At 43.3% G+C, this 23379-nt stretch overlaps 1 protein-coding gene across 7 annotated transcripts in view; it reads right to left on the reverse strand.

Annotated features, from left to right (window-relative positions):
- The window catches only part of NAV2 (neuron navigator 2), a 768177-nt gene that overhangs the window by 282075 nt on the left and 462723 nt on the right, over positions 1-23379 (reverse strand). For all 7 annotated transcript variants that reach the window (XM_008004421.3, XM_073017808.1, XM_073017805.1 and 4 more), the window contains exons 2-3: positions 13024-13141; positions 3049-3101 (exon numbers count right to left, since the gene is read on the reverse strand). In XM_008004421.3, the coding sequence (XP_008002612.3) occupies positions 3049-3101; positions 13024-13141 (171 nt within the window). The remainder of the gene's footprint in view (positions 1-3048; positions 3102-13023; positions 13142-23379) is intronic.

Here is a 23379-nt window from a genome sequence, read left to right on the forward strand (position 1 = left end):
TCTTGCCCACTCATCTGAGTTCTTTGAGGGCAGGGATCACATCTTGGTCACCTGTGTATTCAGCTTGGCCTAGCCCAGCACCTGGCATTAGCAGGCACTCTGTGACTGCTTGCAGATTGACAGTCTAAAAGTACACAATGCCAAGCCCATTATGATTATGCACTGCTGCCCCTGGAATCCTCTAAACCATATTCCACAAATGTCTGCTTTCACTTCCCTATCCTCCGGGAAGACCGCAGGAGTTAAAGAGCAGAGAATAGAGCAGCTGGACAGCCTAGTGGGTTAGGAAGAGTGAAGGGCGGGAGAAAAAGGTGCCCTCTTCCAGGGCTTGCTCCTCCTACAAAGCTCATGCTCCTAACCTACCCTTTAGCTGAGGATACGAACTGACCCACTGAAAACTGAAATAGCACCCATTCCATTCCTGCTCTGAAATAAAACTGCTTTTGTCTCCATTATTAAAGGACCCTAAAGGTGCTCTATCTGTTTTCTTAGGGAGTGACCACATTAACTCTATGCTGATTTTCTTTTTTTCTGGCAGAGCCCATTACCCTCCTAACAGGATACATTTCCCAAGTTCTCATCTCATTGTGTGTCATCTTCCTTCTGCCATGCTTTCTACATATCTCCTCCTTTGGTATCCTCCAAACAGGCAATATTTAGCAAACAACCAATGTTTATTATTGGCCACCCATATAAAGTCTGATTAGAAGGTTAACCACCTAGGAATCTAGAAATGGTGGCTCACACCCTACACCATATTCTCAAATTATACTTGAGCAAAATATGCTTGTGTGCACACAGGTGTCCTATTAGCCAGAAAATCACCCATGCCTGTCTATCGAAAGAACTTCCTGTGTGATCTAGTGAGTTCTGCCTTATGAACTTGTCATTGTTTTGTGATGTAGGGGCAAGAACAATGATCCTATTGTTCTTACCATCATCCTACTTATTTCCTACAGAATAGAATAACTGTGGCAGAGGTCCTTACATTTTCCTGGACTCACATCCTGTACGCTGAACTATTCTCTGCTAGGCTTACCACAAGACTGTGTCTGCCTCCCCACCCCTAAGCTGGAACTAATTATCACAGACAATTATAGGAGTTTATATTCTTGTGCTCAAAAAAAAAAAAAAAAAAAAAAAAAACACAGTTCACACACACAAAAACAAAAACAAAACAATATAGTACTGGCATGGCTGAAAGAGTTATGGAGAAACTGCAACACTGCATTGGTGCTATGGTAGTATTTATAAGTAACTTATTTGCATATAAATTTGCAAAGAAGAATCTGAAGTGACAATATTACAGGTTGAGCATCTCAAATCTAAAAATCTAAAATCTGAAATACTCCAAAATCCGAAACTTTTTGAGCATAACATGAGGCTCAAGGAAAGTGCTCAGTGAAACACTTTGGATTTTCGGATTTGGGATGCTGTAAATATAATGCAAATATTCCAAAATCCAAAACATTTCTGGTCCCAAATATTTCAGATTAGGGCTACTCAATCTGTATAAGCTTGGAAGTAGACTCTAACAACAAGCAAAACCTCCAACAGAAGGTGCTTACAATACAGGTGCACCAAATAGAATAAAAGGTTGACGATTTCCACACACCAGTTCTACATGCACATTATAATGGGCTGGGCAATTGCATCAGTACCTATCCTGGAGGGAAATAATGCATCTGTTTCATATGAAGATAGGACTACATGTGTAGCATGCCTGCACTAAAATTAAGTCTTCTATCATCCAAATTTTCTCAATTATTAATACCCTAGACAGCTGCAGTAGCTGCAGCAAAAATAGCAGCCCAGTTTTTCCAAAAGTCAAAGCAGCCATGAGACGTCAGCCTGGGGACTTTCCTATGTAAGGAGTGGTTGGTCTTTGGATCAAAAAGAAAGAAAACCTTCAGTGGAACAACAACAACAAAAACTTTTTCAGAATATAAACTGGAAAATGACTCCCCTTCCATACCTACACTGACATCTTTATAAAAAAATATGTTTTTGTGCACGAAAAACAAAGCCAGCTGAAAAGGCTGCCTATTTGCCCAAGTCACTGGGATAACAATCCAGAAAACTAAACAGTAAACCTAAGGAATGCCAATCATTTTGGTTTATTCTGATATGAGACCTAGCAAACTGTGCGTACTCAAAGGAGGTAGGATGGGGGTTAGAGAAGCAAATTATGCCTTTTTTTTTTTTTTTTTTAAGGTTTCTGGAAGCAAATGAATGTCCAGCAAAAAATAGTTGTCCTTAAGTTGCCACCTTCATGTTTTAAATAGGTTATTAGTGTTATCTTAAGAGACACTGAAAACATATATATTTTTTGTAAATATTCATGCTTGAAATGTGTTTTGAAGTGAAAAACTAAGCTGATGTTTTCTGAACTCAACAATGACCATAAATTTTAATTCAAAGATTATGTGCAGGACATGCAATAAGAAAAAGAACAGATTTTTAAAAGATTAGTTTTGGGGGTTATGTATAAAGCTATAATATCAGAGCTTAAACGCATCATGCCAGAGAGAATATCACTTGCAAAGGTTATGTTGAAAAGCTTCAGATGTGACTGCACATTTCACATTTCCTGTCACAGTTCTGATTTCACATCATTCTAACCTTTAAAGGCAATCTGACCACATGCTCCAGTTTCTGGTTAGTAAGATACCATCACCTCATCCATGCCTCAGCTCCACACACAAACACATATTGATGTGGGTCTTTGAGGAAGCAGAACGAGTCATAACATTTCAAGTACTAAACATGTATATGTTTGTACCAGTTCTGCATAATTTGTGTCTAAGAGCAAGGACAATATTTCACTTTAACTGTCTCACAATCTACATAAAAATCACAGCCATTTTTCAATAAATGCCAACAAATGTCAGAAAAGCAGAACACGGCTACTTGGAAATAGCTGTGAGTTTATTAATATAATCCCCTGGAGTAAAGCATCTGGCATGAATGTTTTCAAGATGGCCAATATCATTTAGAGGCAGGGCTTACTGACAGAACTCAAACATTTGCTACCTATGCACCACTTACCATTTGGGATCTGTTCTTCGGACAGCCATTGATGTCTTCAATCTTTTCATTTGCTGAAAAAGGAAACACAAGTCAGAAAAATAAATCACCAGAGAGACACTTTCAGTAGTGATGTTCAGGACACTTGAGGCAACCAAGTCCTAAGGCCCATACCAGGGTTTGTCCAATCAGTGCAGGCATGTGAAATACTGAGACACATCTAGCAAGCTTCAGGACTTACTCATCGAGCTGCCGTCCTCCAGGGACAGCTGGGGCAAGGTCGTCATCTAAAACAGAGACAACTGCATCGATGACAGTCTTGGAGTGATGGGGCATCGTGGAAATGCTTGGAGACTGGGAAAGAGAGTGAGCTGTGATTGTACTTTAGGCTCTTGGAAAGGCAAACACAACTGTCACAAAAGACAGAATAGTTTAGAGTGGATCAGTCCAGCTACAACTCAGCTCCCAGGGACAAAAGCCACAAATGAAAGCATCTCACTCTATCTTTGGCCAGACTAATATTGCTTTTGTTTGTCCTAATAACTATTCCCAAAGCAGTGGCAAATGGGGAAAATGAGAAAGTGAGACTTTATCACTTTCTCACTATGTGACTTTACCAATGCCACATAGTAAGTCCAAATTAGATCAAGGGACACACATGTGTGAAGTCATATCACCCAGCTACTTAGAGAAGTGATAAAAAGAGGCTGCATGGCATTCACAGGAAATCAAGTACTAATACAAAGGAGGATTGGCCCAGCTTCCCAGGGTGAATGCAGTTCATCAAAAGTATGGAGGAGTCCCTGGCACGACACAGTCCAAGGTATCTATGGAGAGACTGTGTTTGAGAATACAGCAGCACAAGAAAGGCAGTAAGCATAGTGGTTAGAGCACTGGCTTTGGAGGCAAAGATATGTTAGCGTGAATTCCAGCTGCAGAGTTTTTTAGCGTGTGACATCAGGCACGTCACTCAACCTCTTTGGGTCACAGCAGGTAGTATTAACTGTCTGCTTCACCAGAGAAGCAACAAGAATTAGATGACGTCAGTAAAATGCTCAGCATGGTGCCCAACATGTAGTAAGTATTTTCTAAATGGTAGAATCATTAACCCAGTAATATGTATTATACATAAAAATTTTCTTTTTGATATCTCCAAGTTTGGAAACTTAGCTAGGACTCCATAGTAAAGAACTAAGGGTTAGCCTCCTCTTGAAACCTTTATAAGCTCCCTCTGAATTCCCATGTCCTCACCCACAGAAGGGTAAGACATACTCAGGCCTCTGTTCTCACAGCACCCTGTACCTGCCTCTGTTTTGTTCTTAATCATCCAGTACATAACTCCTCCTTTTCTTGTTTCCCCCAAGTATGCTGTGAGACCCTGGCAGACATATATAGTTTATGTTTCACATCTGTATCCTTAGAGCTTAATAACTGCTCACAAAATTGAATTCCCCAAATAAAATCATGTCATATTTTAATAAATATGATACCTAAAACTTCCATGAAGAGAAAAGCCATTGGAAACTGTCTAAAAAAGATAATAGAATAACAGTGTCCCAAGCCTCCAAGATTTTAGAAATCTGAACCATTATCTCAAATTGAATTTATTTTTTCTCTACTGTTTCTATCTTGAGAGAAAAGTGAAAATTAAGAAGCGAGTGGCAGAAAATGGTTTAAAAATCTGATCACCATAAGACAGACTGGCTAGTGTATATTCAGTCTAATCTACACCTTTTTTTAGAACTTGCCAGAAGTAATAGATGTTAAGGTTTATGACCCACCTGGGAAAATTCCAATCTTCAGAGATCTAATTGCATTTTCTCAACTCCTCTTAATATAAGAACACTAGGATAGGCATTGTAGAAAGCCTTGCTCCCAAAAGAGGTGCCATGAATACCACAAACAAGGCGACCACTGAATGGAATCACTAATGGGTGTTTGTTCTTCTGTTTATTAGAAAATATAATGAGACAGAATATATCACTAGCACGTAAACTTCATAAGAACAGAGATTCTTATGTGCTTTGTTTCCTACCATCACCTCAGAGCTTAGCACAGTGTCTGGTACACAGGAGTCACACAATAAATACTTGTTGAGTGGAACTAGGAAATAAGTCTTCAAATATCTCAATGAATCAAGAAATCTTGATTCTTGAGCATTGAGATGAATCAACCTGAAAATAGGCAGCTATCCTTCCACTTGTAATACAGATGTACATACTAAAGACCAAAAAAACCAAACGCTTGACAAATGGCACTCTTTCATACATGGGAAATTATGGCAGGCATGAGCTCTGACCTTGGATTTTGACACTCAACATTGGAGAGAATAAATAATGCGGTTTTTGAGATTCAAGGCCAATCAAGGTGTCTTCCAACTGGATACTCGTGATGGCCAAAGTCATAAGTCATTGGATTCTGATCAATACCTAGTTCAGCATTAGGTCATTAGTGCTCATTGCAGTAAAGGATGGATAACTGTGATCCTAAGAAGTCATTTGGGACATTTTAAAGATTCTTTATATGCCACCTGAATAATGAAACCAAAGGGCTTGGTCTAATTTCTCATCTAATTCCTTTTCATGGTCTGTCACCTAAACCCAGTCAGGTGCTCTTTGAATTTAAATATCATGGCTCTTACAAGCATAATACTTCCATTTTACAAAAGTCAAAATAAACTAATGGGGTAGAGCCTAATTACCACCACTCTAAAGAGTATATGGGAAGAGATGAATCAAATGACTAATCCAATCTCAAAATAAATAATTAATAAAACTACAAAATTAGTTTTGGGCCTCCTAGTTTCCAGTTTCATATACTTGAAATACTTCTTCTTTACTTAAATTCCCAGGAATTCCTATGGTTGTCATAAATAATTAGAGTGCTAATAGCAGCTCTGATTCTGCTGGTAAGAAGGAAGAGCTTGGTCTTCGAAGCTGAACTTATTAACTCAGGGCAAGGGGTCTTTGGCAGCATCCCAAAAAAAGATAATCAAAGAAACAAAGGCACTTATCCCCAAAGTCCTCATCTGTGATTAAAATTGGCATCTTTAAGTGCCAATGGTAATTTATTTATCCCAGCATATTCAAGACTTTCTTAGCCCCACTAATGCAGTAACCTGCCTGCATGCAAGGTGACAAGTTAGTGACTGGAAAGCATCAGTGCACTTTTACAATAAGAACAGTGGCATCAAGCTTATTACTTTTCAAAAGACTTCATTAAAGGATTCAGAGCATTTCAATATAGCTTGTGCATCTATGCACTTACCATCCCTGGCAGTTAACAATCCTGCCAATGAGAAGAGACAAAAACTGGCTCCCCAGAAAGGCAAATGACTTACCGAGGGTCACATAATGGTAGTAGAACACCAACAGAAAGAAGGGATAGTCCTACATGTTGTCTGAATTTCCTGGTTGTATGCAGAGGTAGCCCAAATGGTGGTGGAAAAGAAGCTGCTATCAGGTCTTCCCACTTGTAAGAAGAAATTCTCTCTCTCCCTTTGCTCCCTATTTCTCCAATCCTCCTTTGTTCATCTTTTCCTTCCTCTCTCAACTCTTATCCCTTTTTCTCCTACCCCTTCTCTCTCCCTCCCTGCTTCCCTTGCTCCAAACTCTTCTGGCATCCTCCCTGAGTGACAGCAACGTAAGCAAAGGAGGGAGGCCTGTCTCTCTCTTGATTCATGCTGTTTATCCTGGCCTCATAAACCTTCTTAATAATTCACAGAGATGCCACTGTGATGGGCTGGCAGGCAATTGTCAACTTGGGGAAGCTCATGACTCAAGAAGATAATCACACTAACAAGAGGCTGAACACACAGATCCAACCTTAGCCACCAAAGGAAGGCTCCTAAATAGCAGTAGCAAAAGGCCCACTTTTTGCCTTACAGAAGATGATGGCGGAAAAGTCCCAAACAATCCCACTATCTAGGAAGCCCAGCTCCAGGGGTGTCTGGGATAGATGAAGACTTAAGAACAGGGCATGTAAAAAGCATTTAAGGCCAGGCTTGTGGCTCACACCTATAATCCCAGCACTTTGGGAGGCCAAGGCAGGCAGATCACTTGAGGCCAGGAGTTCCAGACCAGCCTAGCCAATATGGCAAAACCCTATCTCTACTAAAAATACAAAAATTAGCCGGGCATGGTGGTGCATGCCTGTAATCCCAACTACTTGGGAGGCTGAGGTGGGAGAATTGCTTGAACCCAGGAGGCAGAGGCCTCAGTAAGCCGAGATCGTACCACTGCACTCCAGCCTGGGTGACAGAGTGAGACTGTCTCAAAATAAAACAAAACAAAAAACATTTAAGATTTTCCTTGAAGTTACACATCTGATGTCCCTTCCCAGCCTGAAAAATCAACTCTTCAACCACCAGCCCTTGTTCTTAGGCTAAAGCCCAGAATTTGTTGCCTTATACCTGGTGGCCCTGCCCGACTTTGCCTTGCTGGCCCTCTGGCTCTCCTCTCTACACACTATTTTCTCTGCTGGGAATGCCCTCCCTGACTGCTTTGCCTGTCTCACTCTTAATAAAGTCTGAAGTCTTGGCTTATAGGCAAGCTCCTTGAGGAACCTTTCTGTGATTGCCACCTTCCCACCATCCCCACTCCGTCCTAGATCGGGTCTTAGCACCCGACCCATGATGGAGTGGGTCCTTAACCATGCCATCATCACTACACTCCTCCTGGGCCTGGAAAGGGGTTGTCCCTTAAAAGGCACAATCTTGCTGCCTCCAAATTTTGATGGGCCTTCATTTAGATATGTTTTAACTTTTCATTTTGATATAACTTCAAACTTGCCGAAAAGTTACAGGAATAGTATAGAGAATTCTCATATACCTCATCCATTCTCCTTTCCTTTCTCCCTCTCCTACCCTCCCCCTCTTTATCTGTAAGGCACACATATCTTTCTTCTGAGTCATTTCAGAGTAAGCCACGTGGATCATGCACTTTGCTTCTTATGCTTAGTGTTTATTTCCAAAGAACTAGGATATTGTCTTCCATGGTACAGCTATAAATTCTGACAATTTAACATTGATTTAATTCCAACATTCCAGTTTTGCCAATTGACTAAAAAATGTCCTTTAGACCGTGTTATTGCCCTGCACAAGATGCAGTTCAGGATTATATAGTGCTTTTAGTTGTCACATCTCTTCAGTCTCCTTCATCCTGGAACAGTTTCTCGCCTTTGTCTTCCACAGCATTCACATTTTTGAACAATATGGCCCAGTTTTTTTTTTTTTTTTTTTTTTTAAATAGAATGTTCCACAATTTGGGTTTGTTTGAGATTCCTCATGATTAGTTTCAGGTTTTCCACCCCTGACTGGAATACAACGTAAGTGATGCTGTGTTCTTCTCAGGGTATAACCTCAGGAAGCACATGACGTCCATCTGTCTCTCACCAGTGATGTAATTTTCATCACCTAGTCATGATGTGACCTGAATACTCCAATTAGTACTTACTTTGTTTCCTCTTGCAGCTAATAAGCAATCAATAGAGAGATATTTTGAGACTATGCAAAAATCCTGCTCCTCCTCAAATTTTCCCTTCTAGATTTCAGCATCTGTTGATGATTCTTGCCTTAACTCCCATCTACCAGATGGCTGCAACTCCCTCTACCTTTATCAGTCAGCGTTCTCCTGTAGAGTCCAGCCCTCTCTTCTCCTCCATTGATAGATCTATTTTTAAATGTATCTATTTATTATTATAGGGGTGTGGATTCCTATTTTATTTAGTGGCTATAATCCACTGTTGTCCTCAATTGATTTTGATGCTCGCACTGTCCCCAGATTGGATTGTTCTTTGTAGCCCTACAGGGAAGAGACACTGCCAAGGGGAGGACTTAATAAAAGAAGAGCTGCTGTGGTCTGAATGTTTGTGTCCTCCCAAAATTCATCTATTCAGGTTTAATCCCAAACATAATGGTGTTTGGAGATGGGGCCTTTGGGAGATAATTAGGTCAGGAGGGTAAAGATCTCATGAACAGGATTAGTTCCCTTATAAAACAGGCCCAAGAGAGCTTGATCATGCCGTCCACCATGGAAGGACACAGTGAAAAGATGGCTGTCTGCGAATGAGGAAGTGGGCCCTCCCAAGACATAGAATCTGCCAGCACCTTGACCTTTGACTTCCAGCCTCCAGAATCATAAGAAATAAATGTCTTTTGTTTATATGCCACTCAGTCTAGTATTTTGTTATAGCAGCCTGAATCTATGACAAGAGCTTTTGAAGGATTCCAACTCTCCACCATTAGAACTAGTGCCTGAAAAAGTAGTAAGCTGCCCATCACAGGAAGTAATTAATAGAGGTTGTTGACTACTTTTTACAGAAGCAATTCATTCATCAGATTGGGGCTTTTAAAGGCCCCTTCCAAACCTGACAGTTGAGAGCTGTGGCAGATCCCTAGAAAGTAGAACGGTGTGATATAGAATTCAGAGGAATGTTTAGGGGAGTACTAAATGTTGAGAAGGGGAGGCCAGGCGTGGTGGCTCACGCCTGCAATCCCAGCGCTCTGGGAGGCTGAGACGGGTGGATCATGATGTCAGGAGATCGAGACCATCCTGGTTAACATGGTGAAACCCTGTCTCCACTAAAAATACAAAAAAATTAGCCAGGCATGGTGGCGGGTACCTGTAGTCCCAGCTACTCGGGAGGCTGAGGCAGGAGAATGGCGTGAACCCAAGAGGCAGAGCTTGCAGTGAGCCGAGATCACGCCACTGCACTCCAGCCTGGGCGGCTGAGCGAGATTCTGTCTCAAAAAAAAAAAAAAAAAGAAAGAATGAGTAGGAGCTTGCCAGCCAAAGAACAAGTGCAGCCACTAGAATTCTGTCCAGCATAAGATGAAAGTCACCAAGATTCCAATTCTGGGAAAATTTTTTGTAGATACATAGATATGGATCTCACTCTCTACATATACATATATGTATATTAAATATGTGTACACATACAAATATATCTTTTTACATTTTCTTTTAATGGGTATGTATGGGGGAAAGCACGGACTTGAAAGGCAAAGTGTTCAAATGGCCAGTAGTTCAACATCCAAGTTAGAAGATGCTTCTCCCCCTCTTTCACCAAGAGACCTGCGTTCATAAGACAATCTAAGAGTAAATGCTCTGAGCTGGCTGATAGACAACTGAGGAAAGAAGTCACACAGGAGATGCCTACGACTGCTGTCTTCTCAATCTTCCTTTTAGTCTGTTCTCTACATATAGAGCAGAGTTTCCAAGCCCCAGCACAACCAGTGTGGCGAGAGAGTCACATGCTGATATCCAGCCTTACTTGAGGAGTCTCTGGACAGAGCGATCCTGTGCTTGAGGGTTTAGGGAAGCAATTTAGTGGCCTCAGTTGTGGCCTGAACAAGTGGTGCTAACTTGGGTCTCTGGAACTGCAAACCAGTACCCTAGGCCTAAAGACGCCACTATCTAGGGAAGTTCATCTCATCTGAATAGATTCAGGGAAGCATCCTCCTGAACAACGATAAAACTGCTAACTTACATTTTCATAGCACTATGTTTAGAAAATGCACAACATACATACTCCCATTTGCCTCTTCTGAGCCCAAGGCAGACATGACTAATCTATCACAATATACTGACACAGATATTGAGACCTCATCATCCTTCTATACATACCTTTCTAGGTAGCTGCTGCCAAGTGCTATCCAGGAACATGTCATAGATTTCAAATATATGTCATATTTGATACCTAACTTGAATTTCATAAGATGGCTATAAGATCAGACAAAACAAGTATGGATATCTGCATTTTAAAGATGGAGAAACAGGCAGCAGAGCTGATCCCACAATCAGGAGGAATGGAGCTGGAATGAATGCAAGACCTCTCAGTATGATCCTTTTTATACTCCCTCTCCTGCTGCCTGTGCCAAAACCTGGGAAGGTTTCAGGTAGAAAAACTCTCCACAGCTGCAAAACTCAGTCAAAGTAGGCCCACATGCATAATGTGAGTCTGCTGATGTGGGCTTCAAAACCCAGTTCAGGTGCAAGTTGTATTTCCATGAAGACCCTACCAAAAAAAATGGCACCCCTTCCTCTGAGGTTCTTGGCCTTCCACACATTTGTTCTTTATTCTTAGCAAGGAGTACAGTGCTGGAACATGTTGGTGCTCAATAAGTGGTTACTAAAGTGAAAGAGGAAAAAGCCCTGCACTAAGTTCCGCATCTCTGGAGTAAAAAGTGATATAATATAGTAGAACAAAGAACAGAAGCGTTAGAAGCAGACTGGCTGGGTTAGAATTCCCACGGAAACTAGTCAGGTGACTTTGGACTACTAAGCCTCACTGGGCCTCAATTTCTGCATCTGTAAAATGGAGAGAACACCACTTACTTCAAAAGGGTTTTGAGAAAATGAGAGATTTTTAAATTTTTAAAGAGCTTTGGACAATAATGATGAAGAGTAGGAGGAAGAGGAAGAATTGGAAAAAGGAATGTGGCAGACAGACTTTACAGAGACCCCCAGTGATGCCTGCACTTTGGTATTCATGCCCTTGTATCATCCCATCCCCTTTGAGTGTAGGGACCTGTGACTTGCTTCTAACCAACAGACTATGGCAAAGCAGATAAGATGCCATTCCCACAATTATGTTAGGTTAGGTAAGATTCTACCTTGTTAGCAGACTTGTTTCAGAAGCTTTCTCCCATGCTGGCATTGAGGAAGCAAGCAGATATTGGGAGGCCTATGTGGCAAGGAGCTGAGAGCAGCTTCTAGGAGGTGATGGTGGTCTCCAGCTGACAGCCACCAAGAAGCCAGGACCCACAGTCTTATAATTGCAAGAAAATTAGTTCTGCCAACAAACTGAGTGAACATAGAAGCAAACCCTTCCCCAGCCAAGCCTCCAGATGAGAATGCAACCCTGGGCAACAGCTTGGCTGAAGCCTTGCAGAGGCACCCAGCTAAGTTATGCCCAGAGTTCTGATGCACAAAAGCTGTGAGATAATAAATATGTGTTGTTTTAAGTGGCTAAGTTTGCGATAATTTGTTATACAGCAACAGAAAACTAATACAGGGAGAGGAGGAAAAAGGAGAAGAGGAGAATCAATGGTGGGTAGTCTTAAGAAATAAATAATAAGACAGCAGGGAAAACAAACTCCTTTCTCTTTGAACGGCAGCAGTAGTCCAAATGTTTCAGCTAAGGCCAACCTTCTGTGTTTTCAGGTACATACTCCACCGATTTAAGCAGAGCTCCAACTATGAAAGACTACTTCTCACACTTGAAGGGTAAGCAACTTTTCAACAACAACACGCCAGAGAGGCTGGGCCCTGTCCTCTCCTTGCATCTTCTCCCTTAGTCAAGGCTACCAGCGACAATAATCAGGCTAATGCTGTCCAATTGACCTCCAAGCCTCCTTAATCTGCTGTGGGCTCTCAGGCAGGCCCACGGGGTGGTTGCCTTAAAGCCCAAGGCAGAGCTGTGGCCAGTATCCACCCACATGCCTTCACTGGAGGAACTCTCCCCTCCTAGCACATGGCCAAGGCATGAAAAATTCCACTGCTCAAGTTCCCGTCCCCTAGTATTAACCAGGACCATCTAACCCTCTCTGGAGTCTTAGCCTTTGATTTGTCAGACCCAAGTAGAGTTGGCAGGATTAAACCAGCCCCATGTTACTTTTTTTTGGGAAATATTTCCAGAGTAATCCACAAAAGTACCATACAAAGGGGGAAATGAGAGAACCAGAAAGATAATGGGAGGCAAGAAGTGGGGCAGAACACCTCTTCCCCAAACCACCAGCATTTCCCTCTGGCCTTGGCCAGCCTTTCTTCTAAGAGAATCAAGATGATATTTCTGTGTATGTGACCTTAACAGGAAAAGCATAAAATCAATGCTGGTACTCACACAACCTGAGTCAAAACACGAATCAAATAAATTGTCAAGACGTGAGACAGAAAGCTACCTTCTGAGAGATTTCAGTGTTCTGTTCCCCTCACCCCAGCCTTTTGGGATGGCTCCACTGTAACTCATTACCCACAAGGTAAAATCTGCTCTTACCCACAACCTGGATAATCTGGGCCAGGAGGACGCCATCTGTCACATCTTGCTGGAGATCCTTGATGAGACGCTTGTGGCCAGATTTGGCTAGATAATGATTGGCCCAGTCTGTGTAGATCTGCAAGAAAAGCAAACAGGCAACTTTAGGAAGCCAGTCGGATCCCCTCTCAGAATCTGAGACAGCTGCTCGGGCCGGCACAGTGGCCACTGTCCCATTGGCGAGCTTTCAGGGCCAGCCAGCACCATTAAAATTCAGTGCATTGTGCTGATCACGCATTCAGCTAACCATAGCTGGGCCTTAGCCTATTGAGAGAACTGCCGTCAAGATTCAGGGAAAAACTAAAGAAAGCTTCAAAACATGCAGAGCCCTGAATGAGACAGGGGACACAGAACTAAACAGTCTGCTCCAGACGGCTTTGAGGGGCTGCAGCTTTGAGAGGCTGCGACTCTAGATGCAAGCAAAGTCTCCCCCACCCCTTCCCATCTTTTTCTCTTTATTGAGAAAACGTATGGGGAGGTTACCACCCAACAGGCATCTCTTAATGGGCCATTTCAGGGTAAGGAGGGCTATTGAGCTATTCTGAGTTCTCAGGAGCCTGGGTCCCTTGAAAAGAAGCCAAGTATGAAAACAGAGCCCCTTCAATTACTCTTGTGTGAGTGAAGTTATTTATGGCCTCACAATAATCTCAAATTTAATCGGTTTAATTTAAAAGCCAGGCATCATTTTCACTGTTGGGATTCTGTGAACAAAACCCATCAAATTCCAACATATTTAAACACAACACTGTTGTGTGCAGCATTTTAGAAGGCAAAGACTGGCTGACCCATGGAATCAGGAGAGCAGACCCCCTTGGGGAACATATCTGACCTGCTCATCCTGGTCACAGAATGGTCAGGACAGAAGAATATTTTCTTTCCAAACAGGCCAATAAGCACAAGAAAACTCTTGCCTAAAAATTTTCTCCCCAACCATCAAAGCCAAAAACAAACAAAACAAAAAACCTTCTCACTGATTTTGAGTGCCAAGTTCCATGCATGGATTTGTGAGTTTGCAGAAGAGTGTATACGTGAACACATAGGCCTTAGGGTATCAGCACCTCTTTTTTTTCAGAGGGATAGGAACAAATGACTGGTCAAAAAGAGAATGTCCTGCCTCAACTGGCTAGTAGCAACAGGCTCAAGTACTAATCCCATGATGTCTCCACCAAAATGAAGGTGATCATTCTACCTCAACCAGTAGGCCTGCTCTGAGGATCCATGTGACTCCCAGAGCAGCATATGGTCTTATCTTCACCCTCCATCCTGTTCTTCCACATGCCTTTCCCAGTGTAATCTCAGACAATGGTCATGGCCCCCTCCCCCAACACTGCTGAAATGGGAACAGGAGCCGGGGTCAGGTTTGCCAAGCAGAGACCTTCTAAGGAGGCAGCATCTCTGGCTACTCCACCTGGGGACCATGAGGGCCTCATAACAGGAAGGGATGAGGTGGAGCTGCATCATCTGGTTCATGAAGAGATGAGAGCTGTAGCACCTGTCCACCACCCACCCACCTGGAAGCTCCGTCTTCCACTGCAGAGGCACACCCACGGTGTGCTTCTATTTCACAACACAGTCCAAGGATCCAATTCTTAAATCCATGCTAGTCTCCTTCCCTATGACTCTCCAGTTGTCAGAGACCAACAACCCAGTAAAGCAAGAGTATTTTCAATTTTATAAGCACAAAGAAAGCTCAGGAAGTAGACCATCACCTTTGTAATGACAACGGCCAACTTGAAATTTGAAATTTAAAAGATCATTAAAGAAAATTATTAAGAGGGAGAGAGGAAGGAAAATAAACATTAAAAGGAAAAGAGGCAGACATGGGTTCAGGTCCCGGTTCTGTAGGCTCCACAACAGTAGGGATTTGGGTCTGTTTTGTTTAATGACGTATTCCAAGTATCTACAAGAGCACATTTGAAAGAGTGCCTTATGCAGAGAAGGAGCTTAATAAATCCACCCAACATACAGTGCCTACTACATGCCAGGCACTGACATAAACATTTTACACACATTAACTCATTCAATCCTCATTCTATGTGGCAGAGGTTATTATTGTGTCCACTTTTCAGAGTAGAAAACTGAAGAGCAGAAAGGTGAATAACCTGTCCAAGGTCACAAGTGGCACAGCCAGAATTTGAGCCCAGGCTAACCTATTTTACAATCCTTTTGACATTCTACAATGCCTCCCTGAACACAAATATGAATGTTAATTGAGTTATTCATCCCTTCCGTGGCATCCTCCTACTGACGCTAGGTTCATGCCTCCATTATGTTCTCAGTGAAATAATTTATTTTATTTCTTCCCAAGACAGGGTCTCGTTCTGTCGCCCAGGCTGGAGTGCAGTGGCATGATCTCGGTTCACGGCAACCCCCGCCTCCCGGGTCCAAGCAATTCTCATGCCTCAGCCTCCCAATTAACTGGGATTACAGGTGCACGCCACCACGCCTGGCTAATTTTTGTATTTTTAGTAGAGATGGGGTTTCACCATGTTGGCCAGGCTGGTCTCTAACTCCTGGCCTCGTGATCTGCTCATCTCAGCCTCCCAAAGTGCTAGGATTACAGGCGTGAGCCACCATGCCCGGTCCCAGATTTTAAAAGTAATCAAAACCCGGCCAGGCGCGGTGGCTCAAGCCTGTAATCCCAGCGCTTTGGGAGGCCGAGGCGGGTGGATCACGAGGTCAGGAGAGCGAGACCATCCTGGCTAACATGGTGAAACCCCGTCTCTACTAAAAAATACAAAAAACTAGCCGGGCGAGGTGGTGGGCGCCTGCAGTCCCAGCTACTGGGAGGCTGAGGCCGGAGAATGGCGTAAACCCGGGAGGCGGAGCTTGCAGTGAGCTGAGATCCGGCCACTGCACTCCAGCCTGGGTGACACAGCGAGACTCCGTCTCAAAAAAAAAAAAAAAAAAAAAAAAAAGTAATCAAAACCCAAACCTAGATATTTTCCTTGCTATCTGAATGCCTTTGGATAAGTGACTCTACTTTTCTGGGCTTCAGTTTACCCACCTGTAAAATGAGTACAATAAGGCCTGCTTCAGAAGGTTGATGTGAAGACTCAGAGTGGCACTGTATGGAAGTGCCTGGCCTGACCCACACGGGGGCTCAGGAAGTGAAGGCAATTAGGGAGAAGGGCAATAAAGAGGCGTGGTCTGGAACTGACAGAGTTGCTTTAATCTTAGTTTCTATGCTACCAATTCCCTCTGAGCCCTCTGGCCTAAGTGTTGTCATTTGCAAGATAATAATACCTACATCATTGGTATTATGAAGATGAAATGAGCTCATACATATAAAGGTCACAGAATCCGGCAGATGCTAAGTGTTCAGTAAATAAAAGTTAATAATAAAAAATTTTATTAACAGCTTCATGAAATGGGCCATAACAAAATCAGTCCCAGCCTCCACCCTGAATCTCCAGGATACAAATGACTCAAGGATTTCTTCCCCTTCTCACAGCCAAATTTCAAGAGTCTGGAACATCCCCTACCTGGAATCACAAAGTATGGCAGAGTGTAAAACAAGTCAGAAACTGGCCAGGCTGGTATATAAAGCAAGGCTTCCTTCCCTAACTAGGGGATGCACCACACTGCTCCCTCAAACCCTGGAGGGATTTCCTCAGCCACGTGGGAGGCACCATGAAGTTTAAAGTTTAAAGCCACGTGCATCTAAAACATCAGCTGAGTGAGAAGTGAACATCAACAAGGGCACAGCTGAATGGGATGAGATGCCGGTGCCTCAGCTCATCCCTTCTTAGATGATTAAGGTTCTTTAAAGTAGACGTACTGTCTACAACTAGGCTTCTTTGTGAGTTTGCATAACCCAGCAAGAAGCCGAGGTTAAACTTATTTTAACAAGTACACATACACACACTGCGATTGCAGAGCCATGGTGAGGCCACACAAGTATCAGGTACACTCACAAGAACCTCTACAGGATAAAGTGGTTGGAAACAGCTCTGCCAAAGTAATCTTCTCATTCTGAAACAAGAGCTCTTCTCTCAACTTTAATTTACCTACACACCAATGCCAAATGAACTTTCATAGGGCACAGCTCTAATCTAATTGTCTGTTCAAAAAATCATCAGTGGCTCCCCACTTCCCACTGAATTAAAGGGACACTCTTCACTCTTGAGTCAAGGCAGACTTATCATCCGTCTGTTCTACCCCAGAATGTCCTCCAACCTTTGAAGGGGAGGCAGCGTGTGTGGAAGAACGGAGCCTTTGGTATCTGACCTAGTCAAGCGGTCCCTTGGCCCCGGGCAATGTTAGTTTCTACTAATCTTTCTGTTCTTCGGTTTTATCCTCCATAAAACAGGGATTACATCAAGCATATTAAAAGGCAGGGGCTGGCAAACTGCAACCCGGGCCAATTCTAGCTGACCACCTATGTATGTAAACAAATAGGTGGTCAACAATCTCGGGACAGGTATCAGGACACAGACTCATCCATTTGTGGTCTCTGGTTGCTTTCGTGCTACAAAGCAAAGCCAAGCAGTTGTGACCAAGAGACCTGTGGCCCACAAAACCTCAACTACTGACTTCCAGCTCTTCACAGAAAGTCTGCCAGTCTATGAGGACCAAATGAGATGATACATCTACGCATACCACATGCTCAGTAGTAATAATACAATAACCCTCAGGAAAACCAGACACACCCCACACTTCCCTCTCTCTGAACTCAGCCTATCCCCTCTGCCCAGGTACCTCTGCTGCTTGAGGCCGTCTAGTCCAGCTCAATTCTAATGCCCATCCCCCATCAAGTCCCTCTTAATTTCCTCACCCAAACCTCAGCTGCCTGTGATATAGCAGATGTAGATAACATGTATGCTGGCACCACCTTTCCACTCCCACTTGCCCATCTCTGCACTCCTGGTAGTGCCTCACAGGGGCTGGCCCACGGCAGGAGGCTAGTAAGTGGTTGCCAGGTAGAGCTGAACATGGAGAAAAAGGGCAAACCTTGGGAAACTGATTACACTTGAGACTTACATAATGTGGGCTCTCAGCAAATCCTCCAACCAGAATCTCTTTATTGATTAAAAAGAGCAGGGAGCAGGGAAAATAAATCACTCCATAGCTCAGGCTCATTAATCAGAAACCATTTAACAAGCATCATTAATTATCTAGAGTTTCCCCTCCCTTCCCTCCCTGTCCCCAGCTCTCAACTTTTTGAAGTGAATCATAAGAAAACACCTAGATTTATTTTTTAAATCAGTGTTCATGGGCCATGGTAATCACGGACATAAATTCAGCCCCATCTCCTTCACTTGCTGTTTCAGTAGCTCATGCAAGGAAAATCATTCTTCCAAGGGGTACCCTTGAAAAATAAACTTATAATTTCTTTAGTCATCAAAGATAGATTTCATCAGGTTCAGCAATTCAGCAAAAATGGAGCAATGTGTGTTTTGAGTAAGGGCTCAAGATTTTGAGTAAGGGCGTAAAGCATGCAGGCTTCCTGTCTAAGCCTCAGCTATCCAGAATTGTTTTCTCCAAAGCCTTTCATTCCCTAAAATGATGGAAAATTGAGGGCTGCTGTTGCTTTTCCCCCAGGAGCCCATTGATTCTTCATCCTGGTTTGCCCCTAGGTGGATAGCTGCGAAGTTTCAGTAGAAACTGGTAGGACAAAGAACCAGCAACGAACAGCAGGAAATAACAAAACCACCATCCCCATCCCCAATTCCAATCCTAAATCATCGAGTCATTCCAAGAGAAAGGCTCTAGGATCCTTTGACACTAGCACCCAAGAAGGAATCCAGCCATCCTCTTGCTCCAATCACTCCATCTCGCAGAGGTACCCCTCTGCCCATCCCTTCTAACCAGAAACTCAGTGCTCCAGAACTGCTGTGTGAGGGAGAGAAGCTGCTGTCAAAGGCTTGACAAGATAAAAGGGGAAGGAAAGCTAAGACAGCTAAACAGTGAATTCATTTTGATTCACTTTATTACCCCTGACAGAATTTCAAGGAGTGCGTCATTTGTTTGCTTATAACTCCACATCATTCCACATCAAACAGGCTGAAATCCAAAAGGGAACATTTTGACAGATCAATTCAAGTAAAGAACCCAGTCATTAGTTGTAATAACACAAACTGATAATAATTGTACCATGTTAAACCAAAGGGGATAATAACACTGCTAAGTTTATACTGCAATTAGCCCTCAAATGAAGCAGGATAGCACTAAAGAACCCAAGAAAAATTCTGCAAAACAACTGCACTGAAAGTGCTAGAATGGAGCCTTAGCAACCAAACTATAAATGCAGATGGATATGCCAGGCAGCCTGATGGATCCAGAGGCAGATGGCATCAGTTTAGCAGCTCCAGAAGAAACAGAGCAAACTGTATTTCTTAGAAGTAAATGCCAATGTGGAGACTAATGATTAAAGAAAATCAGTCGTTTAGCATCTCAGGCATTTCCAGTGGATTAATTGTAAGGGGAATGCTACTGTTTGGCCCCAATTCAAGAAGCCTCACTCTAGACTTTGGTAATGTCATCAATATAATGCAATCTTTTTTATTTTTTATTTTTATTTTTTGAGACAGAGTCTCACTCTGTCTCCCAGGCTGGAGTACAGGTGTGCAATCTCGGCTCACTGCAACCTCCATCTCCCGGGTTCAAGTGATTCTCCTGCCACAGTCTCCCAAGTAGCTGGGATTAAAGGCATGCACCACCACGCCCAGCTAAATTTTGTATTTTTAATAGAGACAGGGTTTCATCATGTTGGCCTGTCTGGTCTCAAACTCCTGGCCTCAAGTGATCTGCCCACCTCGGCCTCCCAAAAGTGCTGGGATTACAGGCATGAGCCAACACACCTAGCCAACACAATGTCATTTCTAAGACTGAGCAGTATGTGGTTAAATGGTGTAGTTCTGAATGCTCTGGAGTATGAAAATGATTTTGCAACAATAGTAGCATGTTCATCCTGTCCTTGAACACCACAAAGAATGTCACTGTTTATTTAATTGTTCACAATTTTAAGAAAATCGAAATGCACCATTTGTTATCAAGAGCAAAGCTGGTGACCCATTCATTCCTGCATCTGCAGCATCTGGCAAGGAGTATGATACCCACCCCACAGGTATCAGCCACATGTCCACATAACCTTTTAGCTGCATGGGGTGAGGAAACTGAAATTAGCTGGTGCCTTTTTCCCACTTCCCTCTCTCTGTAACGGTTTAGTGTATCCTTTTAATGTAGTTCCCACCTTGGGATTAAAAAACACTGCCTTAAAATAGTCAAATAGGTGAAATGGTATCCCCAGCCCTACACACTGGAGAAACAGGTAGAGCACAGAGAAGCAAATCTTTTGCCCAAGGCTGCACAGCACAACAGGGGTTTCTGCTGCCCGGTTTCTCAGAAAAGTCCAGTTCTGCCCAATGTCCCCGCAGTGTCCCACATGCCCAACCTCTAGGGCAATGACCATCCTTCTATCCCCATCCTTGCCATCTTCTGATGTATTATTTGAGACATTTGTGGGCTTTCCACAACCACAAAATCATAAAGGCAAGTGTTTACAGTCTCAGGTGTGGGTATGGATCAGGGTTGAACTCTGGCTTTGCCTTACAAGCTAGATGACCCTTGGGGAGTCATGTCTCTTCTGAACGTCAGTGTCCTTCTGAAGTGGTGCAGTGGTGACATACAGTTGCTTTACAGATGAGATCATATAAGTGGTTAACTCACTGTCTGGCACATAGTATGTAGCAAATAAACAACGATTATTAATATTCAAATGAATAATACTAAGTTTTGGAGGAATAAGTTATTCTAGATTGCTGAAGGTTCACACTTCTGAGAGCCACACATTTTAAACTATTCCACTGGGATTTTTTTCCAAACAGATTATAATGATCCCTGATTTTTAATTAACACAATTGCACTTTTTTTTTGTCTTTTTAAAAATACTTTTAAGTTCTGGGATACGTGTGCAGAACGTGCAGGTTTGTTACCTAGGTATACATGTGCCATGGTGGTTTGCTGCACCCATCAACCCGTCATCTACATTAGGTATTTCTAATGTTATCCTGCCCCCCAGCCCCCAACAGGCCCCGGCCCCAGGGACATCACTATGAATGATAGTGTTTTGATGTTTACATGGATATGTCCTTAGGACCTACTGAGTTGCTGGACCTTCCTTAAGAGACCCCAGAGTCTTTAGAAACTGTATAAGCTGTGCACAGTGGCTCGCACCTGTAATCCCAGCACTTTGGGAGGCTGAAGCAGTCAGACTGCTTGAGCCCAGGAGTTCAAGACCAACCTAGGCAACATGGTGAAACCCTGTCTCTAGCTGGCTCACGCCTGTAATTCCAACACTTTGGGAAGCCAAGGTGGGCAGATCACCTGAGGTCAGGAGGTTGAAACCAGCCCGGCCAACATGGTGAAACCCCTTCTCTACTAAAAATACAAAAATTAGCCAGGCATGGTGGTAGGCACCTGTAGTCCCAGTTACTTGGGAGGCTGAGGCAACAGAATCACTTGAACCTGGGAGGCAGTGTTTGCAGTGAGCCAAGATCCCCCCACTGCACTCCAGCCTGGGTGACAAGAGTGAAACTCCATCTCAAAATAAAATAAATTAGCCAAGTGTGGCAGCATGTGCCTGTGGTTCCATCTGCTCAGGAGGCAGGAGGATCACTTCAGCCCAGGAGGTTAAGACTACAGTGAGCCGTGATCGCCGCTGCACTCAACTTGAGTAACAGAGCGAGACCCTGTCTCAAACAAACAAAACTCTATATAAAGTAAGAGCACATACTGTTTAAGCAAGAGCTACACTGGAACTTTTCCCTCAAGGAAAACACATAAGCAGAAGGATCTTGTGACAGCCCTTTGAGCTGCTCCTAGGTAGAGCAGGGAAGGCTCTTTGTTTCTCAGCTGATCTTGAGCCAGGTAAGACTCCTAGAAAGCTGGGGTCCAGGAGCACTGAGATGTGAATGGGTTCTCTATTCCCCATCTGAGCATATGAGGAATTGCACTGCCAGCGCTTGCTCTTGACATACGTTTTGTAATATGGTTAACATGAACATTTATACCAAGGGGTATAAATCCTGTCTGGACCCAGAAGAAGGCAGCAGCAGGAGGGGAAGAGCCATCTGCCAGTTTCTTCACTTTTTATCTGCAGTAACCTACTTGTCTCCACAACCACCAAACAAACATAAACCTTAATACCTGTCCATGTGGAAGCCTTTGTTTCAAAGGGATAGTCACACAGAGCAAGTGACCAGCGAGAGTGGCACAGCTTCTCATTAATTAGGATTTTCATCTTTTTCCACATCCCGGGACTATCCCTACTCCTAACTTTGCCTCTGAATATCAAGTTAAGTAGCTTAGAGCTGCATGTGTGCCTTAGTGCATGAAGTAAACATTGTCTGAGCATCTACCTGTGCAGGGGGCAATGCTTGCTCCAGTCTTATGTAGGATAATAACTACCATCTGCCAAATGTCTGTGGTGAAACAATTAAGAGAACACTTCTTAGAGTCAGATAATTTAGTTCCAAACATGCTCCAACCATTTCCTGATAGAGTAACTCTGGGCAAGTTACTAAAACTATCTGAGACTCAGTTTTCTCATCTGTAAAATGGATCACCCATTCTGGTTACTGTGAGATTGAAATGAGATAATCTGTCAATGCCTGGCACATGGCAAGGGCTCAACAGGTTAGCTGTGATTATAATTACCATGAAGATGATGCCATGCAATGTGAACACTTTACCAACAATGGATTCCTTCAGTTTCCAACCCACCTGTGAGGGAGATATTATTTTCCCCATCTTACAGATGAGGAAACTGAGGCTCAAAGAGGTAAAGTGACTTTCCCAATGTTACGTGACAAGTACTCAGGGTTTGAAAGCAATAACTGGCTCCTAATGATGTTACACTGTTACTGAGGGGCCCACACAGAAACCACTAGCCACAGAAGGTCAAGTGCTACAGTAGTGTGGAAAAAGCAGAGAGAGGGAAAGGCATATTGCATAATAACCATCACAGTGTTTCCCCTGTCCCTGGGAACAGGGCTGGCCACTTGTCACTCAGGACTAACAGACCCAAGAGGGGAGCTGACACTTTCCCATGTCACCAAAGCACAAAGCAAACATAGTTTCACAACAATCTCACTGTAACAAAAACAAAAATGCCAATATAACAGGAGTTAGCATTGCACGACTGTATCCAAGTAGGGAAACACTCAGGGGCAAAGTTCCCCAGTTCTTCCAGTCTGTGGTGTGCAAGGCTGGTCTGGGACCCCATGCAGCAGCAGACACTGGGTCATGCCTGGGAATGGCACCACAGCCACACAATGGTGGCATTGTCTGTTGGGGACATGAACAAGCCACAGG

Source organism: Chlorocebus sabaeus, chromosome 1 (genome assembly GCF_047675955.1).
Source record: "Chlorocebus sabaeus isolate Y175 chromosome 1, mChlSab1.0.hap1, whole genome shotgun sequence".
Classification (NCBI taxonomy): Eukaryota; Metazoa; Chordata; class Mammalia; order Primates; family Cercopithecidae; genus Chlorocebus; species Chlorocebus sabaeus.